We start from the raw sequence: 20,181 nt of genomic DNA, 5'->3' as shown, positions 1-20,181 counted from the left end.
CCTCAACATTTATAAGTAACTACTGCTGTTGAAATCGGTATTTGCATTCACGGCACTTTAATCTACCGATATATGCCTACTTGATTTTTCTCTCTAATGTTCCTTTAAGGGAAAATCAGAGGATGGAATGATGAAGTGTCTACACCAAACATCAGAACCAAACTGCACAACACCAAAACAATGACCTGAGAAAGGAGTAAGTTTGACTCCGCATGCAAGATCATCGGAAAGGAGAGCTGATGACAAGTCAACTTTGTCAAGCTGAGCATGGAACTATCCTGTAACATACGCATATATACCAATAAGGACATCTCCCCCCTCGTGGGGCGACCCAGTGTCCACTAGCCAAGAAGCTGCTGTGGCGGACAGCGCTTCAGCGTTCCTGTTCGTACAAGCTAGACGCTGAACCCTACCATATCCTTGAATAGAATAACATGGTGAAAAATCACAGAAAGATGTAAGTTTTCTAGTAAACTCACACGTTTGGCACAGCAGGTCTAGGTTCGTACGAGTATAAGATTTTCAATCTGTTTTAAGTGCCCTTTTGCGTCGTGGTGTTGGAGACGTACTGCTTGCCAAACAGCATGATATCTCTCCGGCATTTTCAGGGCGACTCATCTAGGTTTATTTATGTAGCGTGAGTCCGAAGCGGTTCATTGCCGCTGATAGCTCGATACTGCGTACTTTTCTCAGGGCGAGGCTTTTGATGTCGTCACTAAGCACTTGCGTTGCTAGTAACAAAAAGTTAAACTGCTCGATTCGAATAAAGGTAATCATTTTCCCCACGTTATAAAAAGTTACATGTGTAAGCGGTCCTGCTACGTAAATATTAACGGCCAGCAGTCTTACCGTAATTGCTCGTAGATGCTTCATCAAAGGCGAAAAGCGACCGTCGTCATCGTTGCCGTCCGTCAACATGAACGGTGCCAAAATGGCCGCCGATGTAAAAAAAAAATAAATAAATAAATAGAAAACACAAGTCCATTGATGGGCTATTTGGTACTTCGACATCTTTGAAGCATAGCGCACTAAAACAGGACAGAGAGAGGGACGCGGACACAGCGCTGTCTATCGACTGAAAAGGCTTATTGAAAGGGTGAACATATATTCAAAATACAAACAAATAACCACAAACAAAACACGTGCACTCGAAGTATGTATTCTCGTCTCATTGACGGTTTGCCATAAATTTTAGTTATTTTGGGTATGCTAATACAGTTCTCGTTCAGCCAGGGCATTTCGAGGGCCTCGATGATTTCTCGGGTGACTGTGTGACGACCATTGCCTATCACACTGCGCTCGTCGTACCGCGGTTTGCATCCACACTGCTTCCAGCGAAATAAGATGCCCTGTCGCCACGAGCTTTTCTACATTGTTGTGCTGTTCCCTAAGCCGTTCGTTTAGACATCTTCCTGATTTTCGGTGTTTGGAGCCGCAAGCCGCAATCTCTCCGTATCTTATCCTTTGTGTTAACTTTTGAACACAAGCAAATAAGTTTCCACGGGGCCGAGAAAGCAACATTCAAGCCTGCGCGCTTGCGCGCCATCTTAAGGTTGTGCGCAATGGCGTGAATATACGGCAGCACAGCTACGTTTTTTAAGTCTTTTTCTTGGGTGTCCACCAGTGCGCCTTCCGAATTTTTATTGCGTGCTGCTTTTAGCATAGCTGTTGCGACTGAATACAAAAGATGCAAGAGGTAACCTGCTGCTATAGAAGGCGGGCGCACTGTTGCCGGAGTGTATACCTTCAGAGCGATGTGTACAGGACTTTAGCAAGGCACTACTGAATGACGACTTAATTATGCCTCTTTACAAGCTTTGAGTGCGCAGACGAAAAGGGAAGTAGGGGTTTCATATTCCTTGGCTCAAAACACCACCAATTATGGGAATCAGAAAAATAAAGCTTTAGGTGAAGAAACCTTATCGAATCACACTGGAACATCTCGTAGGTCACTTCAAGGGGTGCAAGGCATTCGCAAAAAAACATTAAGAACATGTGTCGCATGGGAAGGAAACTCGTCACCGTCTCAACCTAAAATCACCAAGTGTTCATCCACATACCTGAATATTTTTACAATGCTAGTTCCTTGCAAGCGCGTGCTCAAATTCCTGCTGTGAAAGGCAAGAAAACTGAAGGAAGCTCCCACTATAGACTTGAAGGTAGCGACGCTGTACGCAACCGCAGCGTTTTTCCTCTTTCGCCAAACGGCATTGTTTAAGCCTCGCCCCTGTACGAGAGACCACAGCTGGATGTTCGTCTTCCTCTATCGCACACGGCTCTGCACAGCACGTGGCCTCGTCACCTTCCTTCACTGAGAGCGCTTCGTTGAGGCGCCGGCCTCCTCGCCCTTTGGTCATGCGCACGGGTCTGGTCGTGCACACGGTCCTGCGCACGGGTCCCGCGCACGTCAGGAGACTGTCCGCCAGGGAGCCACGGCATGCACAAGCACTGCACAGCGTCCGCCACCCCCCTACCCTGAACCCTATGCAAAATAAAGTGGCTCTACTACTACTACTACTCCCGACTCGGAAGCGAAGTTGCACGGTTACATCCACCCCAGACTGATTACACCGGCACCGTACGATTCACTACGTCAAGCGGATCGACCCGACGTCAACATCGAATGGTAAAGGAATCATTGCAACCAGCTGAACAGTGCTTACTCAGCTCGTAAACTTAATCCAAATGTATTTTAATGTATTATTTAATGTATTATTTAATGTAATCCAAATGTATTTTTAATTTAAACCTAATGTATTTGACGGCAATTTAAGAATATACGAGGAAGATCTCAGTGCAGGATAACGCTTTTAGTTCTGTAATAATATGAAATAACAAAATTATTAATATTATCGTTGACATTTTAAATTAAGTACAGGCAGTTGGACCAGGCTCAGCCCGTATTTTTTTTTCCGTATACATCGCCTTTGCGGTACTCCACTTTAAGGCTGTAATAGGTTCACTAAGCTGACATTTTTAAGGCCAAACCTCATGCAGCGTATTTTCCGCGTTTTGACGCATCGGCGTCGCCCGGCGCTGACACGTGCCAGCGCGTCACCACAATGACTGGGATGACGCCGCGTCAGGAAGCATCAGCAAGCGGGCGGCGGCGTCCGGGTTTCTAGTCCGCCTCTAGGTTTGGATTCCGCTACCCACAATACAATATTTTTTTCTGTTGCGGCAACCGGCAAACGGATGCGACGTCATCGGTCCAATCCTGAATATTACGCTGATGAAGCGGCAGCGAATAATCGTCAGCGAGTTGCAGAAGATCTGCAGTTACGAGATCTCGTACATTGTACACTTTAACGACCGAGTGTTCATTGCTCTTTTGGGGGATAACGACGACGCGACGCAGAAAAATTGGCCGAATCTCGAAGCATAACTACGAAGAAAACTTAGCCGAGTCGCCAAGCATAATCACGAGTAAACTTAGCCGAACCAAAAATAAGCTCGGTGGGGCCGCCAGCTCTGCAGCTTCTCCAGCCTTGCACCACTAGTGCAAGCTGCACCATTTTTTTTTTAATTTCTGATCCTCTCCAACGTTGGGTAGTCATACGAACTAAAATTAATCTTGTCTCTTTAAATTCCTCGCGGACGTTTTCCTGCACATGCCCCCAACTTTCTACCCTGCTTCGGCCTGCTCCTTGTGTGGTGGTCATGCCACATTATCCCTGATAATCTGGGCTTGCCCTAAAAATCTCTCTCCCGAAATACGGTCCGAGGTACGGTGCCGCACTACGCAGCTCGGACCCTGACCTACAGGCCCGTTTGGTTGCCAGAGCTGCCGAGGTCGCTAATAAATTCACGCTGACAGCCATCGACGAGACCTCACCACTAGGATCGCTTTCAGTGTGCTTTAGCACTGATATTCCTCGTAATAAAATTTGCTCTTTCCTTCCTGCTCTTTTTGCTCTATTTGTCTTCTGGTGTTTCCTCGCTCTGCCGAAACAAAGGCATTGGCTTTTTCCAAACATTTCAATAAAGATTAATTGATTGATTGATTGATTGATTGATTGATTGATTGATTGATTGATTGATTGATTGATTGATTGATTGATTGATTGATTGATTGATTGATTGATTGATTGAGATGATAGCAAAGCAGGCATCATACCCCAAAATTAACCTCAAATTTATTTCCCAATATACAATTTACAACACCAGCGTAGGACATTCTGGAAGAGCGTCGAGACACACGTGGGATGATTCCTTTTTGGTAGGCCCCCCTCCATTTCTACTGCGCTTTCTTTACAAGAAAACCATTATTTTATTTTGCCTTAAACCTGGCGCAATCGTTTCACGTTGTACGACTGAGCCTCAGTGAACAAAATCAAAATCGACTGACACCGTCCGATTATTCGTAAACTGGCTAAAAATCACCACTGAGCGTGCACGAATATTTGTCGAGCGAAGCTGTCTATGGGTCTTCCATGAGTTTCGCCTTCGTAGACAAGTTTTGACTACGCAGGTGCGGTCTAAAGCTATCTCGGCACAACCTTTTATCCGGCCACGTGTTCCACTCGGAGTTGCTGGCTCCGCTAGGGCCTGAACTCCTTTACGGCTCCGTCGCCTCGTTGCTACAGCTATGCCACTCAATTTGCATGTAGCGCCCGGGCCACAATTTGGACCACCCATGCCAGTAGTGCTCCGCCAGCGCTACAAGACTTGCACTGGCTTGCACGCAATTCGCGGTGGATCCACATCCTTTAGTGATGCCTTGGAGCTCACCTGAGGTGAGGCTTTTTTCTAGGGTGTCCTACGCCGAAGGAAAAGGTTTTTCGCCTGTTCGTCTCCTTGTTTACATGTTTATCCCGAAAAAAATTCAGAGAATTAATCAAACTTTTCGCACTATTTCAAGGACAATGAACGTCTTCGTCCTCCGCGCATTCTTTCCCTCAGATTGAAGTTTAGAGCACTCAGCTGCACACACCTTACATACACAGCTCGATCCCTCCTCAAAGTCGCACTCGTTTGCGCTTCTTGAGAGCAGAGAAATCAGCTGCTCACCACTCAGAGCACGCATTGCTATACCGCCCTGGATTGCTACAGCCCTGGATTGGACTGAGCACGCACTGCTGCAGCCATGGATTTTCAGCTACGGAGGCCCCCAAGAAAGGGCGCTACTCAAGTGGGCGTGTGAACCCAAGCACGAAGAGCACGCCTGGCAGCTGTCTGATGCAGCAGCTGTCCAAAGCTGCGCACTGCAGGACGCGGGCGCTCACATGCAGAATCCGCCCGTCACCTCGAAGGCGGCGCCGGTAACGTAAGAGCTGTTCGGGAAGCACAAAAAGGCAATGGCCTCGGCCACTTCCTCGGGCTGGCCAAACCGCCCTAAGGGAGTGCTGGCTGCCAAGAGCTTCTCCGAGCTTTCATCACTCAGCTCGATGGTCATCGGCGTACGTGTAGCCCCCGGAAGGACGGCATTACAGCGGATGCCATGCGGGCCCAACTCCTGCGCCGCTGTCTTGGTGAGGGCGACAACGGCCCCTTTGGAGGCTGCGTACACTCCGAAGTTGGCCATTCCCGTCTTGGCGACGATGCTGGCGACGTTGACGATGACTCCATTCGGCACGGCCGATGCGATCATGCTTCTTGCGGCCTCCCGCGTCATATGGAACGTGCCCTGCGGAGAAAAAACAGCGTGGATTTTGGTGGTATTCATTGAAAAGTTTAGCGGGCAATTTATTCGCTTGCCAACACTGAAAACCGCCATGTCCGTGGCCGCTTTGCCAGCGCATGCTCTTTGCGCCCGTAGCTCGCGGAAAAAGAAAACACACCAGCGTCCATCGTCAGCTGCGTTTCAACCCGATTATCGGTAGTGGCGTCAACATATATATTATTAATCGCACTCACATTATGTGGTGGCGCTCCACCTGCGCTCGAGCACTTCGCATCAGCGGAGGATGAAACCAAGTCTGCGAACGGCGCGCATAAGTCCGACGCTGCAGTAGGCTGCCGCTGAGGATGTCGGCGCAAGTGCACCCGCACCGTATCCACGACTTTATGTAGGGTAAGGGACCTCTACACTCTAAGCTGGGTAACCCTTAATAGAGGTATACATTTTCGAATTTTTGTAACCTATAATTTATAAGGTACAAATGTAACCTATATCTTCGTAACCTTTATATACGTATACACGTAAGGGTTACGCAGTTATGGGTTACTTTGCAGCTTTCAGCATGTATACCTTTATATAAGTTACATCTACCGCCGTCCAAGGCCACACAAATTGGAAGGTTCACGTGATGTTGCGCGCCAGGCGCGCTTTCGCCGGAGCCGCTGTGGCGTCACCCCGAAGGCGCCTTTCCCGCGTGGTAAACAAACATTGCGTTAGTGGAAGATATGTGCGACCATGCTGTCCATTGCGCCGTCTAAACTTTTGCGTCGGGTGTCTTTTCTTCGTCCCTTGAATAAACTACCGGCCACACGGCTGGGGCTGAAAGAGAAGTTACTTTTATAATTCCTAAAACAGCAGTGCCAAAAAGCTTGAAAATGTTCTCTTAATAAATATGCATTGCATTACCTGTTCGATAATCGTTACCCAGGTTGTCACCCAAAAATCTTCGTGAGTATTGGCAACGCTTAAGTCTTATAAACAGGCATAAGTAAATTTGATGTTTGCATCAGATTTGTGTCGTTTAAGAAACCAGTATCAAACATGCATGATAGGTCTTTTGCTAAATTGAACTTTAGTTAAACAACATTAGGGGTTTAGTGAAACCAAGCTTGAGTGGAAACATGCACTTGATAGCATACTTCAAAAGGACGCCAAAGTTATAACATAGCCTTAAGCCAAAAATTCTTCTCTGACAACCTAGGCCATGATTATCAAAAGAGAATTGCAGTACATGCACACATATTTGCGCATTTAACAGGAGCACATTTCCAGAAGTTTGGCATCGGTAGTTTTGAACATTCACATTTATTATTATGAAACACCTGTGGGCTATTTATTAAAAAGCAAAGCTGCGAACCACCCCAACGTTATTATCGTTCCTTAATGAGTATTAGACGAGTGCGGATTCCTGGGCGAATTGGTGTTTCCTATATTGCTTTAGACTTCCAGGTAAAATTCGGTTTATTCATATATCCTTATTAAACCTATTTAATAAATGTTGCGTAAACAGATTCACAAACATGGCCAAATATACAAATTCTTTACCTCAATATTTGCACGGATGTATGCAAAGCATTCCGAATTGTTTGGATACTGCCATTGAACAATTTCAGACTAATTCGAGTTTGAGCTACATTTATAAGATGGTTCTCAGGGGTGCACTTTCCCAGTACAGCGTTGTTGTCATGGTTCCCCACAGAAAAAAACGCAGAATGTGGGAAAGTAGAAAGAACATTTATTACAAATTCACTTTTTCATACAAAGCAGTGTTTATGGCTATGTTCCCTACATTCTCCGTTTCACTCAGTCTAGTGTTACACTTGGAATTCACTCGTCTTTACGAATCCATCTTTACACTTCCCTCTTAGGTTCCTCTTTACAGTTCCACCTGAGTTGTGATTCCCACGCCAAGTTATCGTTTTTTATGCAGCACTAACAAGTTTCTAGGCCGATTGCAATCTGTCTTTTGGACAAACTTTAAATGGTATCTATAGTTTCCTGCATGAAAAAACGCGCCTGGAAAAATTCAGAGATAAGCTTCGCAATTTACGTAGTACACAAGCAGGCACAAAATCAGGGCACGCTGAAGATTTCCCGCGGTCATCTTGTTCCCTGCTGCCGCAGATGTAGGTATATATGTGAGGGGCCGTCACTTGGATTTCCCCACCTTGAAGAGCCATCTACAGAAAATTTCAGAAAAAGAACGAAATCCAGTGCAACCATAAGCCCCTCACACCAAACATCACGCATGTGAAGTACTAAAAATATATTGCACGGAAATGAAGACGGAGACCAGAGAATGAAATGAAAGGCCACACCAGAGGAGTGATTTACGGCCTTTCCTAATAATTTCACATCATTTCAGTAATCGTTACACAGAGTAATTTGGCCGCATTGTTTAGAACAACGCGAAGCCACTATAGTCATACCGGCCAACCTTCCCGAATTTTAATCGTGCCGTGTTCCAGTTTATCTCGCGAAATGTTTCTGCATGCTCACCCAGAACAGGCAGAAACTTTGGGCTACGAGATAAACTGACATACATTTGCAAAAGAGAAAACAAAAACGTTTCCGCGCCTTCATGTGGAATCACTAGTACACGCAACAGAACGAACGTCGCACTAAACCCAGGAAACGTGCTTTCACGATGCTGACGCCACCTGCGTCACATTTTACGCTGTACTTAAACATCCTCCTCCCCCCCCCCCTCCCCCTTGTACTGGCAGTTTCATTTTGAACAAGGATCCCACGTGGAAACGTTTTTCATTTAAGTAAAGTGTTCTTATCGGTGGTTTCTTCCTCGGCTATCAGTAAAAAGGAATCGCCAACTTACATTTTTTCTTCGTCCAGATGTGTTGTGGGAGAGGATACATCTAGAACTTGCACCGATCTTCAAGTGAGGTGGGCAGTTGGTATACATTCATAATGAAAGAACACCTCAAACTTGACAAGACGAAGAAAAGAACACAGCACAAGCACTCACTAACAACTGGAGATTTCTTACAGAGCTATTTTAGAAAGAGTTCTTCTTGTTGGCTCTGCAAAACCACGCATCTTATAGAATAGCTAGAGTTGCTGAAAAACTACAAAGCTCCATGCTGAGGAAATCGTTATGTGAATTCATAACGTTCATGTAGTAACGAACTGATAGAAAGAGTCACTAAACATGAGGCAAAATAAGATACGAAATACAACATCATAACACTTGAAGAAAGGCCTCGCATTTTTACAAGTGAATCATACTTTTGTCTGTGCAGGCCTGGGTGCCATCTTTACAAAGAATATTTGAATGAATGTGTTTTAGTTATTGCATTTTCATACCGTTGTTTCCGCTGAAATCAGACTTCATTTCAACTTGTGTCATACGCAGGGGAGTCCTGGTTGTCAGCTCAAGGAACACTGCCTGCAAGAAAAAACAGTAGTGCTGATAAGTCATAGCATAGGTAGCCAGATGCAACCACACTTTTTGAACAGCCAGGATCCGATGAGGGTGCAGAACCCATTTTTACACCTGCACCTGTATCTGTGTAATTCGTCACAATTTCTGTATCATGAAAAAACAACAATCAAGCAGCCTGCATGCTGGCTCATACATACCACCATTCTGTAAAGTCGCTTTACTGCACTACATTAGGATCACGCGAGACAATCATTTGCCCTGCAATACCACGCGAATAAATAAACGACTGATTTGTGCGAATGAGAATAATAAACCACTTAACATGGTGGAAATGGCCCGCTGTCTCAAAATGACTAACACCAAATTTACCCACTCAAGGAAAAGAATGAAAAAAATGAGGAGTGTTGTACATACGAAAACTTTTTATTGTGCCGTAAGGGAAACTTTCACAAAAAAAAGAGGCTTGTGCTGGACATAAGTGAGTTTACAAATTTCTGGCAGCATTTAGTGGACTACTTTTCTGCAGCACACACCTTGTGCTTATCCCGATATATTCCTACAAGACCAATAAAATGGACACCATTCCGAATATATGCAGCGAGAAAAATGAACATTTCCCGGCGACTGAAACAAAATGATAATACCCAGAAAATAGCGCGATAATATAAGACTTCAATGGGAAAAAATTCAATTATTCAAACAGAGCTACCTGACAATTACATGGGCCAATAACTCAAGTGCGCCCGATGCAGCGAACAGCGTAAACAAAACGCTCAACACATGACGAAGGCGCGCAAACAGAGCAGAAAGCAGGTCACGGGCGCCGTTATCTGTGCTTTCCCGATCGTCCGCTCTAGTCTGACGCAACGAACGCAAGCCCGTGATTTCATTCAATTGCCGTCGCGGACAACAGAAAACGTCCAGCGAAGCAACCAGTCAGGTAACGAAAATCCCTCTCGAATGCTGCAATTTCAAATTGAAAAGCCCCCAGCGAAAAGATATATCCAATGAAAACACCGAAACCGTCACGGGAATATACTCACCGAGTTCGCTTTCACTGGCGCCGGGGCATTGGTCCAACATGCGAACTTGATGCTGGTCGTAGAAGAACCGGCCGTACAGCGCTGCCAGTCACAAATGGGCTCGCCACAGCCTCCGCGACTCACGCCGACAAATAAGTCTTGTTACAGCAATCCTCGCTTCATCGTAGGGGCATCACAGCGGTTAAAAGGCTCGAGTGGCGCGAAAACGCGGCCACCGGGCCTGCCGGCGCCGCCATTTCTCTATATCCCGTCATGCAACGGAGAAATCAACGGCCGCCGGGAGAGAAGGCGCGACGAGCATCTTTTAGAGGTTACAGGGCGTTTTATAGGTTACGACGTAGAGGTTACATGTCAGATTTTGTTGATGTAACCTATAAATCATTATTGTAACCTATAAATCGCTTTTAACCTCACGCTTGTAACCCTTAGAACGGACTGGGATAAAGAAAACATCAAAATGAATCCATTGTAACCTTTATTTTATAGGTTACTTCCGTTTAGAAGTTACATTATGGGTTACCCGGATTAGAGTGTAGCTAATACGTGGTTCAGTACAAAAACCGAATAATTTTTTTTGATAAATGTTTCATGCGTACGCCGATTTAGCGCTGGCTTTTTCATGCGCTAAGTGTTTTACGCTCAGCAAAACAACTCACCTCTGACATTAGAGCGCGGCGGCTGGCAGTCAGCTGCGGCAGCGACTTCATACGCGTCTGGCGATAAGTAGATCGCACTGTGCTGCACTCAACAGTACTTGGGGTCCAGGTATTGCTTTGCGTTCAGTGAGCAACAGTTTGAAAATGATGCAGTTCCTGCTGTCAAGCGTACCATCGTGGTAACGTTGCAACCATTGTGCCACGAACAACTCGCACTCACTCGTGGGTGTGCGAAGAGGCTGGGGTTGGATTGCAGATAAGGTCGTCACACTCAGGAGCGGAGCCATGACTTTTCGCGTAACCAACGCTATCGCGATACAACTGACTATCGAATCACTCGCAGACGCCTTGCACGAAAACACAAGGTCACGCCGCGGCCCGCGGCCTGCCTGGCCGTCATGAAGGCATGGAGGAGAAGAGGGGTGCCTGATCTGGGGGCCGTGCGGGCCGTGCACACAACGTCGCCTTTGCAACAGACGCTTGGCCGCAGATATGGTAATGCGCACAAATGGTTGCCTGCATGGTTTACACGCCAATGGATACCTCCTATATGTGATGACCAGGTGTACGACCATTTGGACTGTTCAAATCTCTACGCCCCAGTATGCGCGTTGATTGAGTGGCTTAAAGAGTACAGTGACACCACCGTGCACAGCCGGACTGGATAGCTCTCATTCAGCGCACACCAATTAAATCGCTCGTTCTTTTAGAAATTCCGTAAAATCACACGAACCCGTTGAGCTTGTTTCAACAGCGAAGCTCCTTAGCAAATAGTTATGTTTCGTGTCTGCAGTTAAAAATAGCAAGAACATGCCGAGCGCACCTGAGCGCGTGCCTCGATGCCACCGCCCGGCAGTAAGAAAAAACAAAAGAAATGCCGAGCGCTTGTGTGAGCGATCCTCGCAGCGACCGCCCAGCGTCCCGGGCGCACGTTTGTCAAGACAAGCATACTCGCTTAGGGAGATCGGCCAAGATTGGCACAAAATAAAACTCCAGTGTTCGCAGTAATCGTGGAAACACTTGCCCGACACGAAAAAGGGACGTAATAACGTACGACCTAACCAGGGTGATGCGCAATGATTATCACTTCTAAAACTACGAAGGAAGCTCATACTTATGACAAAAATAACGGAGTAAAGGTCGTTGCGGCAGCGAAGAGGAAGCAAATCGGCTGTGATCGTGTTCTTAAACCACCGTGATGGTCATAAAGGCTGCGTACAGCTTCGCTACCTTCAAGACTTACGCGTTAATGTGAGATTCCTTCACTTTTCCGTTTACTCTTTCTTTTTTAAAGACAACGAAGGAGCACCCTTCTTCCTTGACACCGAAATGCAACTTTCACCCTTTTGCCAACACGTTAGCGGAAAACCACAGTCCTTTCTTTCGAATATTCTTAGAACGGCCAGGAAAAGTTCGACGTTAAAAAGTCATTACGTGCATCCAAATGATTCAAGTGCCACTGCAGCCCTGGGTATGCTTTCACACACTTTCAACAGTCAGACAAACAAACAGCGTAGCGTGGTGGTGAACAGGGTTCCCGAGGAGAGGTGATGGCAACATAACAGCTGCTAGCATCGCTAAGCGGTCAGTGTGACAATAAAGGAAAGTACTGTTAGTACGAGTATGACGCACCCGCAACTCTCGTAAGTGTGGACGAAATTTCAAATATCCCCTCTTTTTAGCCCTACCCTGATGTTTCGACATATGCATACTAGACGGCGCCGCATGTCCGTCGGGAAGAGCAGAAAAAAAGTTAGAACGTGGCGTGTAACCAGGAACGCTGTATAAATACAACCCTAGAATTCATAGATGCAATTCTGCTTAACTTGACCTTAGCTTTTGGCGTTCTTGCACAGCGGTAGTGTTATAAGAAAAGCCAACTTTCAACTTTCAACCACGTGCCTTGCGGAGAAATCAAATGAACAGATTTGCCTTGCGGTGATGTCGCTTTTTTTTCTTTCATCGTCACGCATGACTGGAAAAAAGAAAAAGGAGAAGAGAGTTTATAGGAGGCATTGTGAGTCTTTCAAATACCTTCCCTTACACCTTGAGGTCTCCGGGTTCGTATTTCAGAACCAGTGATCCAAGATATACCTTCTGAAATACACTTCTTTATACCTTCAATTTTGCCATTTTGTTAGTAACATGGTTTATAGAAACGAAAAACCGCTGATTCCGGGACAACTTTTATGCTTACTCACGGAGAATTCAAGTCTGTGTAATATAATCTTACCGGCAGAACCGGCCTCTTGTAAGTAAAACCAGACTATGAAATACATTTGCAAGTTGGGCGATTTGGTGATACATTCACGTAGAAAAGAAGCAGCAGAGCGCCGTCCTCTGTGTTCTTTTCTACGTGTCGTGTCTTTCGCGCTTATGCATAGGCGGCGAAAGGTGAGTAAGTTGCATATCCATTGGCGCTGAGCAAAGGAGCTAATAATGGCCCACGATAAGTCAAAGAGTTGCCTTTAAAAGTATCATGGTTGGCCAAAGAGGCGCTGCAGCAACGTCAGCAAGACGCACTACAGCACTGCTGTACAAAAAAGTAGATCCAGGTTCATAAGTGGATCATGTCAATTACATTTTCTGGATAGATATATCTTTTCGAAAGCAGGGAAATCAGTTGACCCGACACTGGTAACAATGACAACGACACCAATTGAGGAGGTAGAAAGGAAGGAAAGGCCGGGAGGTTAAGCAGGTGTAGAGCCCGGTTTGCTACCCTGCACTGGGGGAGTGGGGTTCAGGGGATAAAAGAGAGGGCGGGAGAAGAGGATGTCAGTTGCTTCAGAGGTTACGGTGAGAACGACATAGCGCAGGAAATCACCTTAACGTTGGTTTCCATAACTTTGTCGAAGTCTTCATCTGTCGTGTCGACAAGGACAGACTTCCGGGCTATGCCGGCACTGTTCACCACGATGCTGACAGGCAGCAATTCGGTCTCCTTGATATTGGCAAAAAGGTACCCCACAGAGTCAGTGGATCCCACGTCCAACCATACCGATGTGTGGCACGAGGGGCCTGCAAAGAGCCGTAGTCTTTCAAGCCCATGCATAGCTTAATCAGGAGGATAAGTGAAGTTCGCTACACAGGCCCCATGAAAAAGTTGCTGTGGCATACACAATTATTTCAGCTCTGCACACAAGATTACATACATTGGATTCCTCACAAAATCTCAAGTTTTCGTGTTAGAGCCACGAAGAGGCAGCTGCCGTTCTCCGTAAGGGCAACTACTACGACTTTATAGCAGCTTCTTTCACGTATGAACACAAAAACGACATTGAATATCACACGTGAACTGTAGCATAATACGTGGCAGTATATCGCCTTATTCACGAATTCTTAACTGTTCGTATCTACAATGCCATATGGCAAACGCCGCAAGTAGTGCTTAAATCGCTGCACTATAGGCGTCGCCAAAATAAGGTAAACATGCACGCATCCATGCTGTCCAAGCAGCTTCCTTAGCTTTTCTTGTGGCTCCGCTATATTATTCAACGTTGTCGCATAAGGCGGATATCCGTTGATTTGGCGATGTATTGTTGTATTTCTTTTTGCGCGTTTCTTGGGGCCTCTCCCAAGGGCGGTGTAGGTGAAGTAAGGTACAGTTCAAAACACAACGAATAGCATACAAAACTAATAGCACCTCGCAACGAATAGCATAGAGTGGGTGTTAGTGTGAAAGTTTTGATGCGGACAGCAAATGCGCGCTTTAAGGGGGGGGGGGGGGGGGGGGGGCTTAGGCTTTACTGAGGGCTAGAGGCGGTGCAGAATGGTCTTCACCAGCCACTCGAACGTGATTCAATGATGATGCGTTCTTGGGAAACGCCCCTTCGTCGTAATCGTCTCGGCTGCATGGTCTCAACGTCGAAAGTACTCCCTTGCGTTTACTTGCGTTGCGTTGCGTTTACTTGCCAGGGGCGCCAGTCGACTGTCGTCTTGCGTCGACATTTGCAACGAAAGCAGCATATACGCGGCCAATTTTTTTTTTGTACGCGTTATGTTCTAGCGCGAGACGTAAACAAGTTTCCGGGTGTTTTAGTGCCGTGACTACATGAGGCGACGATTACGACGACGACGACGACAACAGGAGACGCCAACAGCCCCAGCCTCTAAGGGGCTTTGCCACTAAAAATAAAATGCGCGCTGTTTTACATCAAATTTCGACCTCCATTAAAGGGGTCCTGAAATACCTTCCGCCGATTCATGGATGTACATGTACCCAAATAAAGCAATGTATTTGCAATCTCCTCCCGCAAGAATTTTGTTAAAGCGATGAGTATTAGCTGAGAAATCGTAAATCAAAAACCGCGCATTATCGTCGCTCCGAGTTTCCTCCTCCTTTCGACTTACTCTCCGCTGTTGACGGCGCGCGAGCCTTGCCTCCCATGATGCTGCGCTCCGCAGCGGTGACGTACTTCCGCTATTGCGCTGCTCAGACTGTCGTCTGCTACGGGCAAGCTTTGTTGACACCATGAATCCCGCGCTCCGCTCAAGGCTGGAAAAGCGAACGAAAAATCTGGCCGCATGTATGCGGCGGCCTGGCCTTGCCATTTCGCGGTGTACGTTGCTGGCGGCACATGACTTTTTATCGGCGGCGAACTCGCAGCCGCACGGGGAGGGTCGTGCGCTCGTTCCCTTGATGCACCCCGTACTGTTTATCCAAAAAGCGCCGTATCAGATGTGGCCCCGCTGGTGCCGGGTCTTATTTTGCGGCGGTGGTAATTCCTACCGGCGGCATGTGAAAAAGTCATATTAAAACGATACAGAACCCGCGCACAAAACGCTTCAATCATGTGACCAGTTCAGCTTGGGGCGACGCGTGGTGGAGAGCGGCAACGTTGGCAAAACATGCTCCGGCGCGGCTCTGAGCTTTCTAGCGCTGGAGCGAGCGCCTTTCTTTGGCGATCTCAAACATCGGTTGCCTTGGCAACAAGGCACAAACCGCCCCAGAAGTCAGTTACGGTTGCGTGATCCCGGTTCAGCTCGGGGCCCCACCTCGCGACATGTGGGCACTGCAGGCGTACCACTCACTCTCATTAGGAAGTGAGAGATGCGTTTGGCATTACAGGAGGCGATTATGTGTGTGTTGTGGACGCCTTTGTTTCGCGATGAAATGCGATGTTGTGCTTCTGCGGGTGGATAGTGCTTCCCATGGTCTGGATTATCTTTCTCGAGCGACGTACGACTCAACCTTTCATGGGGTGTGTGCAGTGTGCGTGGCTAAAAGCCATCTCGGCTTGCGCGTCAGAGTTAAGTGACTTGCTGTTCGTCCCCGCAAACCGCGCGCGAGGTGAGTGCCGAATTTACGACGGGCAAGAGGAGGCAAACCATCGTCTGTCAATCGCGGTTCAGACTTGCAACGCATGTTGTGACGCTGTGTTCGTTCGAAACGCATCTCTGGATCGTTTTGAAGTGGAAAAAAATGTATCCGTCAAACCCGGGCATTCGGCTCAGGGCGTTCTCTGCGATCGCACGAAAGAAGTGCCACGGGGCTTCAACGCTTTCTTTATGGAACGTACTCCGGTAAGAGAATATCCATGTCGTGTTATGGCCGTGTTGCATTCAATACGAACGGTTAAGCGTTTGTTTACACTTGTTTCGTTTGTCGTAAAATGCCCAAGCACTCCGGCACTCCGCTGGCAGATCAGCCGGCAAGCCGACGCTGAGCAGACGACTCATCTCTTTGCCGGAAGTGCGTGAAAAAGCCGCCCAATAGCAGGATGTCTAGCTCATGACGAACATCTGGGAATCGATGATGTAGACATGTGAAGATGGCGGCGTCCAAAAACACGAAGGAAAGGGTGAGAAAAAAGCGACAAACTTTTCAACAAAAGTGTGAGCTTTCCGCTGCGCGTAAAAGAGTAATACTTGGCACAGAGGACGTTGACGACACAATCTAACGGTTGCGCTAGTTCATTTAGTGTGCTCAAAATGCCTTTCAGGGCCCCCTTAAAGAAAGTACTTTGCTTTTTTCGGTTGAAGATATATGCCGTAGTAGCCAAAGCACAGTTAATGTACGTGACTCCACCCTTTCTCTGCGTGCTTTGGTGGGCTGTAACAACGGCACGTTGACACATAGGTTAATTCGCCGGCATCTTTTCAAATTCTTGCATGTAATGCCGATACCGTCCACTGTCAGAGCCGGCTATAGCAACGTCGGTGGAAAATAGCGAACATAAATTGCTTTTTTACGAATACCTGTAATGAGTAAGCATTTTCTGCCTAGTATTACTGAACGCCAATGCCTGTTAGTTGCGCGTAATCGCCGATGGTGACAAAAATGTGATCGTTATAGGAATGCAAATGGAGATACTTTATCGGAGGAAATTTTGAAACAGAGGTAAACGAACAAAAAGAGGGTAGTATTCATCTAACGGAAAAAATATCTTACACACCGTCGACGCATGACTAAGACAAGGGTAATAAAAAGCAAAAAAGAAATAGAACCACAAAAAGTGTAAAAAAGCCCCAAACGTGTAATGAGTTGTACTTTCACAAAAAACGCAATACGTTAAGTTGAGGCATTTAAGCTGTGTAATAGTGCATGCCATTACACACCATTACAACACCATTGAAAAACTAAAAAAAAAAACAATATAACCAACCAGAACCAAAATATCCTACTACAGCCTTATAAACCCCCGCAAACTAAAACTACAAAAAGCATCTTAGGTGGGCTGGTTGATGCATAATAAAAACATGAGAAACGGCGCGAAGTGATGGCACGTAAAGTAAAATTACGCGCACGGCACTTTGTGTGTCTCTCTTAATCTTTGTCCCGTCAGTTAGCGCTGTTTCTCACGTTTTTGACAAAAAGCAGCCTAGTTTGGTTGCCCATAGCAAACCTGCCACCAAAAAAAAGTCATATTGAAGACAAGCGGCGTAAGAATGATTACGCATTAGTAGAAGACAATTATTGGAATTTTTGTGCGATTTCTGCACAGATTGTTAGGGCGTCGCAAGAGACAAGGAAAAGCGGGATATTAATATCATTTCGGTGTATTCTATTCCTCCTGATATTTCGCTCAGTTCTGAAGAGTTGGCTACTGTACGGGAGCCGTAATAACGCTGTTGCGGAAAGACTGCTTCAGCGATAACCCACCTGGCAGCGACCGAGCCACCTCCGTGGCGGCGTCCAGGTTTATGTCAGCGACGACGACCTTGGCTCCCTGTTCGGCGAGGGCGTGGCACGTGGCCTTTCCGATGCCGCTCGCACCGCCGGTCACCACGGCTAACCGACCGCTCAGAGACATTCTGCCCGATGCTGGATGCTGCAGTCGTGGTCAAAGCCGGATCCTTACGCGCTGTCTCGCGTCGGTCGTAGAGACACTGAAGCTTGGTCCCTATCGCACAACACTCCGGCGGCGACTGATAGGAAATTCCCCGACGAAGGTGTTGCACCCTATCAAAGGTGAATAGCCCTCTACGTTGGCTCTATTGCTTCTCTCTCGGTGAGGAGTACGCACAGTTAGAGTGCTTCCGTAATCAGCAAAGACCTGGAAACAATAGGGATGGTCGAAACATTAAAAAAACTTATTGCCCTTCCACTCTGTGAAGAAGGATGACCTGCGACGCTGCACGCCCTCCACGGAGTGCACGAAACAAAACACGTTTGTTTGTAATTTTAGCAGACGAAATCACGACGCGGAGTACAGAACCGGGTTGACGTCTTCGTGGCTTGGCCTTGCATCAGCCGCTTCCTCGAGATTTTCGTGTACCAGTGCAGCCTTATTCGTGAATCTATACGACCGTCGTTGTCATTTTCAGATGTACAGTGCTGGTTAGGTTGCCGAAGGTTCCTTACAACGTTATGGCCCACATACAACTTCACTAATACTTCAGGTCAAACCAAATTACGCAAATGCACTGAGGATGCACGAGTGTTGCACCCGTGCCAACGAACAGTGCAGTTCTGGAAAGCTTCATTACTGAAATAAAACAATGATGTATGAAGCACTCCTTAAACGCTTTCATTCTATAGACTGGCCAAATTCGGGCGCAGCCTGGACAACGTAGCGCATGTGCAGTTCTATCACCCTGCTGACTGTAGCATTTACTGCGGCGCTTGCCCACTCGGCAGACAAGACGGCTACACCCCCCCCCACCCCCCCCCCCCCCCCCCCCCCGTCTCCTCAGAAATCCGCCGCGGTGGCTCAGTGGCTAAGGCGTTGCGCTGCTGAGCCCAAGGTCGCGGGTTCGATTCCCGGCCGCGGCGGCCGATTTTCTGATGGAGGCGAAAAGCAAAAACGCCCGTGTGTACGAGATTTCGGTGCACGTTAAAGATCCCCAGGTGGTCAAAATTAATCCGGAGCCCTCCACTACGGCGCGCCTCATCGCCTGCGTTGCGTCGGTGCGTTAAACCCTACAATCAATCAATCAATCGTCTCCTCAGCATACCTGTGGTGGCCGTCAGCAGCAGCGGAGCTCGGATGGTCCTCCTAGTGTCTGTCTGTCTTCAACACCGGCTGGCAGGCCACTCAAAAGCGTCTCCGGCAGTGTAGGGCACCAGGGGAGAGGGTGGAGTGAAGGCAGAGCAAGGAGGGCTTGCCCAGTGTCGTTATCGTGTCATCGTAGCCGCTAACCTAGCCTTGGGCCATCACGCAGGCCTCAATCAGTGCACGCGCAGAACTTGCGTCGTTAGTTGTATAGACTTTCCTTGCCTGTTACCTATCTTTTCTTTCTTTACCTTTTCCAACTCGACGGCCGGAATGACCGCCACAGCATCTGCGCATACACGGCGCGTACGGCATTTCGGCGTTTCTCCGCACGCTATACAGGCACGTCCAACATGCGCAGTGACGGCTGCACCTACAGGGTGCGTGCACACACTCACTGCATGGCTGCCAGATGTACAGCCGCTGTAATTTGCTGTTCCTCCTAATTTGCGGGGCATGATGACGCCGGCGAAGCTTTCCCAGGAATGCCCACGAGATGCTATCATTTGTAGAAGCAAACGTTGAAAATACACGCTCCGTTGATCAAAGAAGTTGGCGACCGTCCCGTTCCAAGTCGACAGCGCTAAGAATATCTGCTTTCATCATTGGTCGGTCGGCACGGTAGGCTCTTGCGTTCAGCAGCATGCATGCATCTTTTAACTGCTCCTGTATGCAAGTAGAAAAATTTCGACGAAATCGAAACTGCCTACTGCCTGGGCTGAGGCATCATAGTTTATAATGTTTGCTAGCTGAAGTTTGTGCCTTTGTAAAAGCACTTGACGAGTGAAAGTTATCACATACATTTAGTTTACGCTTACATGTTCCCGCATCGGCGTTTGTTTCGCAAGAACACTTCGACAAGCTCCACCCATCCCGTTTTACCATTCAAGATTTGCGACGGTGCAAACTGTAGTGCGTGAAAATGTATGGAGTGCCGATACCGGTTTTCGCGCTTTTTGCATTTAGTAGCTACTGTTGATTGGAGTGGTATGTCTGTATTCGCGGCACTTAATTTACCTATACA

The 20,181-nt window shown here is 47.3% G+C and overlaps 1 protein-coding gene across 1 annotated transcript; it reads right to left on the bottom strand.

The window, feature by feature from the left end:
• Nucleotides 1–919: 919 nt before the first annotated feature.
• Nucleotides 920–18,157, bottom strand: LOC144170340 ((3R)-3-hydroxyacyl-CoA dehydrogenase-like). Its single transcript, XM_077700081.1, has 3 exons — nt 17,825–18,157; nt 13,547–13,740; nt 920–5,626 (listed from the first exon to the last, which is right to left on the bottom strand). The coding sequence occupies exons 1-3, from the start codon at nt 17,973–17,975 to the stop codon at nt 5,222–5,224; spliced, it is 750 nt and encodes a 249-aa protein (XP_077556207.1). The 5' UTR covers nt 17,976–18,157; the 3' UTR covers nt 920–5,221.
• Nucleotides 18,158–20,181: the final 2,024 nt, after the last annotated feature.

The sequence above is a fragment of the Haemaphysalis longicornis genome, unplaced genomic scaffold (genome assembly GCF_048455015.1).
Source record: "Haemaphysalis longicornis isolate Haplotype H1 unplaced genomic scaffold, Haemaphysalis longicornis Haplotype H1 scaffold_2, whole genome shotgun sequence".
Lineage (NCBI taxonomy): Eukaryota > Metazoa > Arthropoda > Arachnida > Ixodida > Ixodidae > Haemaphysalis > Haemaphysalis longicornis.
This window is presented reverse-complemented; position numbering and strand designations above follow the sequence as displayed.